The sequence below is a fragment of the Equus przewalskii genome, chromosome 19 (assembly GCF_037783145.1).
Source record: "Equus przewalskii isolate Varuska chromosome 19, EquPr2, whole genome shotgun sequence".
Taxonomy (NCBI): domain Eukaryota; kingdom Metazoa; phylum Chordata; class Mammalia; order Perissodactyla; family Equidae; genus Equus; species Equus przewalskii.
Window position 1 is genome coordinate 28665572 of NC_091849.1, and position 12057 is coordinate 28677628.

General features: G+C 34.5%; 1 protein-coding gene across 1 annotated transcript; it reads left to right on the top strand.

The window, feature by feature from the left end:
• The first annotated feature begins 10749 nt into the window (after positions 1 to 10749).
• Positions 10750 to 11685, top strand: LOC103545616 (olfactory receptor 2G3-like). The gene has a single exon (XM_008512221.2). It carries the CDS (start codon positions 10750 to 10752, stop codon positions 11683 to 11685), a length of 936 nt encoding a protein of 311 aa, XP_008510443.2.
• Positions 11686 to 12057: the final 372 nt, after the last annotated feature.

The window sequence follows — 12057 nt, forward strand, 5'->3', positions numbered from 1 at the left end:
AGCCCTCTACAAGTTGAGAGAGGCCTCAGGAGAAACCAACCCTGCTGGCATCTTGATCTTGGACTTACAGCCTCTAGAACTGTGAGAAAATCAATTCCCATCATTTAAGCCACCCAGTCTGCAGAATTTTGATATGTGAGCCCTTGCAAGCTAATGCAGATTTTGATACTGAGAAGTGGAGTGCTGATGTAGCAAATATCTAAAAATGTGGAAGTGGTGGAATTGGGTAATGGGTGGAGACCGGAAGAGTTTTTCAGGTGCATATTAGAAAAAAGCCTAAATTGCCTTGAAGAGATTGTTGGTAGGAATATAGATGTTAAAGATGATTCTGATGAGTTCTCCAGTGGAAATGCGGAAAACGTTATTGGAAACCAGAGGCAAGATGATTCTTGTTATAAAATGGCAAAGAACTAGGTTGAATTGTGTTCTAGTATTTTGAAAGGTAGAAATTGTAAGTAATAAACTTGAATATTTAGCTGAGAAGATTTCTAAGAAAAATGTTGAAGGTGAAATAGTTTCTTCTCGCTGCTTATAGTAAAATGCAAGAGGAGAAAGAGAAATTTGAGAGAAAGGAATCAGAACTTGAAGATTTGGAAAATTCTTACTCCTCTCAACAAAAGCTAGGAATAGAGATAGAATTATAGCAGCAGAAACACTGACCATTTGGATTAAAGGGGATAGAGATGGAACAAAAGGGTGTAAGGCTGTTGGCCTTCTGGGATTCTACAGGCTGGGATAAAAGAGCGATTTGGTTGTACACATGTGTTATCTTTCAGGAAAAGTGAAGAATGACCCCAGAGAGAATTCAGAGATCAACAGGGCTGCCATTCCTACCACAGGCCCAGCGTGCATAGGCTTGAGGTAGACAGGCAAAGGTTCTCTCCTCTTCAGTTTCAAAGGGTGAGACCACCTCTTTGGTTTCAGCAGGCCAGGTTAACCCTGCCCAGGGCTTTAGCGGCAAGGCTACTACCCAGAGCTGAGGGGAAAGGACCACTGCCTGTGGCTGAGGGGGCCACACTGCAGACACATGGGCCTAGAAGGCAGAACTGACCCCCCAATGGATCCAGATGCAGAACATCAAGCCAAAAAGGATTATTCTGAATCTTTAAAATCTAATAGCATTTGTCTTGGTAGGTTTTGGATTTGCTTGGAATCCACTATCCCTTTACTCTTTCTACTTTCTTGCTTTTGGAATAGGATGTCTGTCTTATGCGTGTTCTGCCATTGTATCTTGGAAGCATAAAGTTGCGTGGTTTCACAAGTTCACAAGTGGAGGAGAATTTTGCCTCGGGATGGATCATAGCTTGAGTCTCACCCATACCTGATTTAGATGATATATACATATACATATATATATTTATTTTTTTGGTGAGGAAGATTGACCCTGAGCTAACATCTGTTGCCCATCTTCCTCTTTTTGCCTGAGGAAGATTGTTGCTGAGCTAACGTCTGTGGCAATATCCCTCTATTTTGTATGTGGCACACAGCCACAGCATGGTGTGATGAGGGGCGCATAGTTCCATGCCTGGGATCTGAACCTGTGAACCACAGGCCTCCAAAGTAGAGTAGATGAACTCAACCACTACTCCACTAGGCCGGGCCTATGATTTAGATGATAATTACATGATGCTTCAGACTAGGAGTTGATGCTGGAAAGAGTTAAGACTTTCGGAGCTGTTGGGATGGTGAATGTATTTTCTGTGTGAGAAGAGCATGGATTTTGGGAGTGCAGAGGACAGAGTGTGATGGAAACAACTGTATCCTCCCAAAATTTGTAGGTTGAAGCCCTAAGCTTACCCAATGTGACTGTATTGGGATATAGGATCTTTAAAAAGGTAACTAAGGTTAAATCAGGTCACCAAGTGAGGCCCTAATCCAATGTGACTGGTGTCCTTACAACAAGAGGAGGAGACACCAGGTGTGTGAGCACATGAATAAAAGGCCACATGAGGACACAGAGAGAAAGCAACCATTTCTAAGGCAGGAAGAGAGGCCTCAGGAGAAACCAACTCAGTACCTTGGTCTTGGACTTCTAGTCTCCAGAGCTATGAAAAATAAATTTCTGTTGTTTAAGGCACCCAATGTGTAGTATTTTGTTACAGTAGTCCAATTAGACCAATGCAGCATGATAATTTGACTTATGAGATTTCCCTGGAAGGTTTGCAAGAGGAAACTAGCCATCAAAAAAGTTCAAAGAGGGACAAAAATAGATGGAATACATTATCCTTTTTTCTTCAGCTTCCTATGGGTTATTATTTACCCTGTGGGGTGCTAATTGCCACACATATCTGGGTTTCAACACATAAACTCTTTACCTGGAAGCTAGACTCCCTTGCCCCACCTTGTGACATTTCATCAATGTGCAAAAGTGAGTGACTAATTTGGTACAAGATTGGCACTGAGCAAAAGAGGAAAATGAGTAAACAGTGGAGGAATCTGAGAAGGCTCATAAGGATTGTGTCTAATACAAGACGTGAATGTGTTAAACAGATATGCCATTTACATGAATAAGACTCAGTATTGGAAAGATGTCATTATTCACCAATGGGATTCATGAACTTTAGCAGAATTTCTTAAAAGAAACATAAGAAATTAATTTACATTTCAAAGGAAAATATAAATAGCCACAAAAATTTGAGGAGAAAGTATGAGAAGGATAAAAAGCACACATTTTATATTGTTTAATTTAATAAATTTATTTGGAAATTTGGTTTAGTTACTTAGGTTTTAATTACTGTTAATTAGGTTTTAGGATAAATTAAGGTAAATTAGGTTTTAATTACTGATAATCAATAAATGAGTAAAGCAGAAAGGAGATAAAAATACCTATCAGATCGGTTTAATTAGTATCTAAAATAAACAAAGTGTTTAATATGGGAAAGGCTATTTCTCACATATTCCTACAAAGGGTGTATGTTTGTACAACCAACTTGAACAGCAATTTGGTAATATTCAGAAAATTTGCAAGTGTTCAGAACTCATAACCAAAAATTCTAATGTAAGTATATAAGAGAAACTTGCACATGTGTGTACACACTTGCGTGTTCTGATAGAAAATATTATTGGAAACAACCTAATTGTCCCCTCAAACAGTAATTAATAAATTATTTGTGCATGTTCTGAAAAAGAGTGTTAGATAGCAGGTTTTAAAAAGGTATGCATGTATGTATGGACAAGACAAAGTTCAAAAACATAATAAGTGAGACAAAAAGTTTCAAAATATACTATTCAACTACATTTTAAAAACCCATAAAGCATTACTATATGTCACTTGTGAACACATAATATGTCATATAATAATACAAATTATTGGGAGGGGAACACATCAACTTCAGGATAACAGTTGCTCTGGGGGACACTGTCAGAGAATGGGATCTGGGAGTGATACAAAGAGGACTTTCATCGTCTCTGTGATGGTTCACTTTTAAAAAGATATTTGGATCCAAAACAATGATAACATTTATTATATTTGACAATGAGTCCACGGATTTTTGCTATTTCTGCATATTTAAAAATTTCATAATTTAAAGAAAAAATATATAATATGTAAACAGATGTTTCTCTATTTGCTGAAAAACTACATGAAAACTAAATTTTACCCTGATATAGCGTATCATAAATATATTAATGAGCCACAGGTAGAATTAAAGTTATTGCCTTTTTGCCAGGTTATTACCTTTAAAGACACATTTATTTCCATTTAAAAGTAATAAATCTTCATTATACAGAATCTGGAAAATAAAAATGGTGCAAATAGACTCAATTACATGCCGCCGATATAAGTAATTTGCATTTTTCCTCTCAGAGTGATAACTAGATGATCTCTTTTCGTTCTCCCTCTTTCTTCTTCTTTCTCTCTCAGGTTTCCGAAAACGAGAAAATATTATATAATCCATTTTACATTTTGTATGCTGAGTTTTGGAAACCAGAATTCAGGTATATACTATTTATCATTTAACTTTTCCTGAACTTTTAAGAATGACGATCGTTATCCATAACAATCATGCTAAACCTCATTGCACTTCAATTCCATATGCATTACTCCTACATGGCATGGTTATGGTTCAAAGATCCGAAACCAGGAACTCCTAGGACTACTTGTTAACTGGTTCATATTCTTTCATCAGTGTTTTCTACAAGTTTCCCATACTTCAATAGCTAGTTTTTAGGACATCCCTGTCTAAAAGACGTTAACAGTCTAGATTTTCAATCTTCATTTGCCTTCTTCTGGCCTGTTAATTTATGTCTCAATTTGAGTCAATCAGATTCTTCATAGAAAAAAAATCTTTGATATTATACAGTTAATTGCATTGATTTTTAAAAAAATTTTATGTTTTTCTCATTTTATATTTCATTTACTTTAATGATTTATATTTATGTTTTATTCATTTTTTTATTTTATATTTATGCATTGTACTTTACTTTTCATACCTTGCTCCAGAAAACTTTCCTCATTCTAAGTACACAAAGATAATTTGCTTCATTTCCTCCTGTTGGCTTTACATTTATGTCTTTCAAATGCAGTTCTTAACTTATGGAAACTGTGAGATGAGGATACAACATTTTTTTTTTTTTTTGATGAGGAAGATTGGCACTGAGCTAACATCTGTGCCAATCTTCCTTTATTTTATATGTCGGACACTGCCACAACATGGCTTGATAAGTGGTGTGTAGGTCTGCACCTGGGATATGAATCCATGAAGTCCGGGCCAGTGAAACAGACCGGGTGAACTTAACCACTATGCCACTGAGCCAGCCCACAACTTTTTTCTTTTTATATATAATTAGCTAATATTCCTAAAAGCAAAGCTTTGTGTCCTGATTACAATCACTACGTCTGTTTTGGGTTTTCTACTCTATCCTACTAGCCATTAAGCTTTTCCTACACTAGCATCATTACTATGTTTTTATTATGTGACTTTGCAGCATTTAATAATATCTGGCAAAGTCCATCTTTTTATTTCTTTCAAAGTAAACTGCATATGAATATTTATTATTCCACACAAATTTTGATATAAGCTTGCTGAGTTGCTCAACAATTCTACAGAAATTTTTATTGGAATTGTATCGTATTTATTATTTTGTTGAGAATTCTCATCTTGAAAAAGGCTAGATTGCCCCATACTTGAAAAAGTATATGACTATATGATTATAGCAGTTGTCTAATGCACTCCTTTGAATTTTAAAATGTTCTCTTTAAGGTCTCGGCTTTATTTGTTTTCCCAGTTTCTAGATGCTTTTAATTATTAATTAGTATGGTGGATACATCTTCTTTTCTGTTACATTCTCTAATTGGTTCCAGAATATTTGAAAAAATAGAAAACCTCATTGTTACAAGACCATCATTACACTGATGCTAAAGCTGCCAAACTAGTTCAAATATACAAATAGAGTCTAAATCTTTCATATGACTTGTATAATCTACACAAATCATGATGGAAATATATTATATGAAATTCAAGATAAGTTAAAAGAAAAATATGCCCTAGCTAAATGAAATTTATTTGAGAAATTCAAGATAGTTTCAATAGATCACTATTCTTATTGATGAAAAGATGGGAAAAAATTCAGTCAATAGCATTGATTAAAATTCAAAGTATCTTATTGAGTTTTAGAAATGCTCGATGATAGTAGGGAACAGTAGAGGAACTTACAAAGTAAAGCAAAAATTTTTATCTCAAAACAAAATCTACTCTCTGGTTAATTAGAGAAATTCTAGAAAAACCCTAACATCGAGAACGAATGAAGATTTCCCACATTCATCACAGCTATTTACTCTTCTTTTGGATTTACTATCAAGTACAATTTTAAAAACAGTAATTGGGGGGCCCAACTGGTAGCACAGTGGTTAAGTTTGATGGCTCTGCTTTGGCGGTCCGGGGTTTGCAGCTCGGTATCCTGGGCACGGACCTAGCAGCACTCAAGTCACGCTGTGATGGCATCCTGCATAACATAGAGGAAGACTGGCACAGATGTTAGCTCAGTAACAATCTTCCTCAAGCAAAAAGAGGAAGATTAGCAACCGATGTTAGCTCAGGGCCAATCTTCCTCACAAGGAAAAAAAACCCCAAAAGAAACAGTAATTGGATATGATTTGTGAAGAGAGGACATGCATACGTTTTTTAAGTTGTGTGATATTAAAACATAGAAAAAGTGACAGTAGTAAAAGCAATATAAAAATTTGCGTGAATAGATACAATCAGTGCGTATATCTCTGGCACATATTTCTGTAAGTGTCATAAACTTTGAATACATGTACAATTATCAGAACTAATTTAATATGCCATAAAGCTAACATTTCAAATTGGTGAAAAATTATTATATTACTTAATGAATCAAATGATGATCCATTAAAATAATGATAGTATTAGATCTCTGACTCACCAGTTTAATCAAAATCTACATAAAAGGATTAAATATGTAAAAATTTCACTGTGAAATAGTAATTTTACTTGGGTAAGGGGAGAAAATATAGATAAATACTTGCATAAACTTGGGATTTGGAAGGTTTTTATAAAGGCAAATTAAAAGTCATAATGATACGTAAATTTTTTACCTAGCAGATTCTAAGACAGAAATAATCACTGAATTTGAATGAGTTGGGAGCACTCTTGTGCACTGACATTATGAGAAATAGGATTTTTTCCAACTCTTTTAAATATAACAATGTTATATCTGTGACTCATAACATATATAGTCCCTAATTAAGTACATAATATTATGGGAATATATTTAATTATAAAGCCAATAGTTGATTATTAAAAAAAAACGCTTCATTACTGCAGATTTTAGTTTGTGGGAAAATTATAAATTTAATGACCTATAATATGGAACATATTCAAATAATTTGGTGCATCCTTATAATGAAGTATTTTTTGGGCATTGCTTTTATAGATAATATTTATTGGCATTGAAAAATGTTTATACTTTTTAATAAAAATAATTGGTTACAAAAGAGAAACAAGACATTTATCTAATTACGTAGCTAATTTCTAATATCAAAGACATTGTTTTCTTTGTCTTCACCCACAGCAAAGAATATAAGAACATATACACTTGAGGGGTTTAGGTACGGGTGAGAGAAATTGTCTATGATATTGTCTGGCTGGAGATACAGCAATGTCCAGTTGAGAAATATGTTTCTTCATGCTTCTTCCCTGAGACAGCTTGTTCTGGACACTATACAATTGCATGTTAATTAACAATTTGGCAACGGAGATCTCCAAGGTACTGAGAGAATCTATATCCTGTGTACTTCTCATTTTTTCTAATCTGATTTTCTCTGGGGACTATTGCTCAAGACATATTTACTTTCACCTAGCTTTTAGGTATTGGGCAGTTATGTTCGCTTCAGGGGAGAAATTCTAATGTGCTAAAGTCATGTCACCAATCTTCTGTTCTGCATATGGACAAAGATAAAAGTCGGAAGAGGGATGACTTAGACGATGTAAGCAACCTGTCTTAATTTCTCATGTCACCACATCTTTCTCCCTCTTGATTTGCCTCTAGTTACATTAGTCAGCGTTGACTGATGAGGCTACTTGAATGAATCACTTTGTCTCTTCTATAGATTCCCTTTCAGGAGTCCTTTTTGAGGTTTGACGTCTATGCATCCATATGTAATCACTGTTCATACCACAAGAAGAGTCAGTAAAATGAAATGGGAAAGACAGTTCTTGAACTTTTTGCCAAAAAGAAAGGAATTTTCCTCTAGATATTTCTTCCTTTTCCAAATGGCACTTAATGGACTTTGTTTTGGAAAGAGTCTTTTAAAATCCTATTTGGGGGTTGAAATTATATGTATTTATGTTTATATACAAACACTAATCTCTGATTATTCTCCTTCTCGGATCCTGTTCAGAGACTCCATTCAAGCTACACACACACACACACACACACACATATATTTATGTCTATATGTATGTTCAGACTTTAATCTCTGATCGCTCTCCTTCTCAGATCCTGTTCAGACCCTTCAAGCCACACATTTCAGATTTGAACTGCAGAGAAGGCAAATGCCTACACATCTCATCTCCAATTTATATGCTGGTTCACAGTGGATGGGAGAGAGTAGAGTTATTCTTCTACACATCTCATCTCCAATTTATATGCTGGTTCACAGTGGATGGGAGAGAGTAGAGTTATTCTTCAACTTAATCAGGACAGAAAGTTAGTATTTAAGTAATGGGTGGGAGTGGAAAGCCCTCCTTAAAGGATTTGTTGTAATCCAAAGGTTTTAAAAACACTTTTGAATTTAGAATAGAAAAAATATGAGAGGAATAATTAGATGGTTTATGATTCTTATATAAGTAGCATACTCATATGCACTTACATTAATGTTATTCTCCTTCATAAATTTGAAAATTAAAAATTTGTTTCTAAGTCTAATATCCTATTAAATTATGTGATTTTGAATTTTAATACCAAATTAAAAAATTGGTAATTCCTAAATTTTTGTGTATATAGGTCAGGAAACATAAATTCATATTTAGGAAGACAGATTCTGAAAGAATTCAATTTTAAGATGAATTCTAAATTTTTTGAAGTATGTAAATTACATTATGTTCTGAAAGTGATGAGAGTAACTTCTTATGCTTGTATTTGATCTGCATATTTGTTGAAATAACTGAAATATGACTTTTAGTGATTAAAATTAAAACACATCCATCTGGGATAAATTAGTATTTTACGTAAAGCAGCATTAGGAATATGCAGAATATGGGAATCTACATAGCATGATTTTCAGGTTTTCTGAGTAGAATTATTTATTTTCTATACAGATTTATACATTTAGCTCTAGAATTTCAAATTTTAAAGTTTAGGGAACTTTATACACTATTGATGGGAATTTAAACTGGTGCAACCATTATGGAAAACAGTATGACATCTCCTCAAAAAATTGAAAATTGAGCTACCATATGATCCAGCAATGGCATTCCTGGGTATATATCTGAAGGAATAGAAATTGAAGGGCTATCTGAACACTGTGTTCATTGCAGCGTTATTCACAAGAGCTAAGATATGGAAATAACTTAAATGTCCTTCACTTGATGAATGGATAAAGAATAATGTGGTATATATAGCAATACAGTGGAATATTATTCAGTTATGAAAAAGCAGGAAATCCTACCATTTGCTACAACATGTATGAATCAGGAGGGCATTATGAAAAGTGAAATAAGCAAGACAGAGAATGACAAATATTATATGGTATCACTTACATATGAGATCTAAAAAAGCTGATATCATAGAAGCAGAGAATAGAACAGTGTTTCCAGGGGCTGGGGTGAGGGGTAAATGGGGTGATGTAGGTCAAAGGGTAGAAATTTTCAGTTATGAGAATAAGTTCTGAAGAGCTAATGTAGAGTGTGGTCACTATAGTTAATAACACAATATTGTATACTTAAAAGTTGCTGAGAGTGGATCTTGAGCATTCTTACCACACGCACAAAAGAGATAACTATGTTCACTATGTGAGGTAATGGATAAGTCAATTTTCTTGATCTTGGTAATAATTCCACAAATTATATGTATATCAAGTCATTACATTGTACACTTTAAATATATGCAATTATATTTGTCAATTACTCCTTAATAAAGTTAAAAAATAAAATTTTAAAATATTCACCCCATTTAAGATGCAATTTTACTTGTTGAAATATAAACATACCTGAATAAAATGACAAATTTAGCTTTCATTATTCCCAAAAGTAAATGATTCAATAAGATACTGACATAACAGAAGAAAATTTGGGGGAATAGATGATGATATTATAAAAAAATATTAAGTAAAGTATTATGGTGGAATATTATAATCCAGACAGTTTTTATTGTGAAGAACAATGTAAAATGGGTAACAAATATGTATTTTGCCTTTTCACGACTTTACCAAATGCCAATACCTTGTCTTTAACTAAATGAGAGTGTGTCTGTGAATTTTTACCTTATTTTTATCTAAATGTTTTTAATAAAAACATTTTGTGCTATCAGTCTGGACAAGTGTGTGCACATCTGTGTGTGTGTTTTTATGTCCATGTATCATAAATATCTTTTTTTCCATAAACCTTAAGAGAGATAAAATTTTTTGGTAAATAATCATGTAATAGTTAAAGAAGTTATAAAATCATTTAGCTTCCCTCTACATTGAAATTCACCTGTTTCTGACCCTTTATCACCCTCTGATCTAATAATTAGGTAGAAAAATTATCATAACCTATCTTCTCTATGAGTCACAGAAGACATAAAATACGTTCCATTTATTTTCCTGACCCACCACCTGACTGTTATCCCTTATTTTTACATTATAATTTTTGTTAGAATGGACAATGACCACATAATCCATTTCATACTGGATATTTAAATTTACCTCAACATTCCTCTTCTCTTTCCCTCTTACTTCTACTAACAGAACTGTATAGCCACCAAAACTGGAAGCTTTTCTTTTCTTCTTTAAGCAAGTTATCTTTAATAATAATTATCAAGAAATGGGGAAAAGAGGATGGTTACATGAAAAAAAGGAGGATGGGTCAAATGTTATTTGAGACAAATAAATGATACAAAAGAATGCTTTTATTTTTAGAAATGCCTTTTTAATAATAACCTTTTTTCTTTCTCTGTGAAACCTCATTAGTTAAAAAAAAAAATATCCATCTAAGATTTTACCTAAAATATTGTAAGTAAATAGTAGTAATGATATTTTCCTTGATTGAACTCCCTGTGTCCATTCTTCTCTTTTATTCTAACAGACAGATGGAACACAACAATAAAACGTCTGGGGGAGATTTTATTTTGCTTGGATTCTCAGACCAGCCCCAATTGGAAGTCCTCCTTTTTGTGGTAGTTTTGATATCCTACCTTCTGACCCTCGTGGGCAACACAACCATCATCCTGGTCTCCTGTCTGGACTCCAAACTCCACACACCGATGTATTTCTTCCTCACAAATCTCTCCTTTCTTGACCTTTGCTTCACTACCAGCATTGTCCCCCAGCTATTGTGGAACCTGAAGGGACCAAACAAGACCATTACACTGACTGGCTGTGCCATACAACTCTATGTTTCCCTCTCATTGGGTTCTACAGAATGTGTTCTCCTTACGATCATGGCATTTGACCGCTATGTAGCAGTCTGCAGACCTCTCAATTACACTGCTGTCATGCACCCTTCATTTTGCAAGGTCTTAGCAGGAATAGCATGGCTAAGTGGAGTAGGAAACACTCTCATCCAAGGAACTATCACCCTTCGGCTTCCTCGATGTGGACATCACCATCTGCACCACTTCTTATGTGAAGTGCCCGCCATGATCAAGTTGGCGTGTGTTGACATCCATGCAAATGAAGTCCAGCTTTTTGTGGCCACATTAGTTCTCCTCCTTCTTCCTATGGCATTGATCTTGGTCTCCTATGGATTAATTTTGCACTCAGTGATAAAAATTAACTCAATACAAGCTTGGCGCAAGGCCCTAGGGACATGTGGTTCCCATATACTAGTGGTGTCTCTTTTCTTTGGGACCAGCTCAGCCATATACATTCAACCAAAGAGATCCTATGGCCATAGCCAGGGAAAGTTCCTTACACTCTTTTACACCATCATAACTCCCACCCTCAACCCCCTCATATATACTCTGAGGAACAAGGATATGAAAGGAGCCCTGAGGAGATTGCTGAGAAAAGAACAAAACTACTGAGGAAAAATTAAAGAAACAATGCCTTTCGGGGCTGGAAAGTTATTTGAGAGACAAAATATTAGACAACTACTCCCAAGTATACAGTATATATGTTACTTGCCTCTCTGTCTGTATTTACATACAATATGGCTAACATGGTTTGGAAAAAGAAGCATATTTTGACTCAACTTGTAAGCTCATGGAGGCTTGTGTGTGTATGTGTTTTAAACATTTTCACACTCTCTCTTACTAAACGTCTTTGAAGGACTGAAGCATATACTAAGACTGAGAGATTTTGTGATCTACCAAACACATATGTGCTAAATATATGATTAGGGAATTAAAATAATGTTGAATATTCAAACAGAAGATTGAAGAGTATATATTAGTGTG

Coding starts and splice junctions, on each gene's coding strand:
- LOC103545616 (XM_008512221.2), top strand. CDS start 10,750: ATGGAACACAACAATAAAACGTCTGGGGGAGATTTTATTTTGCTTGGA.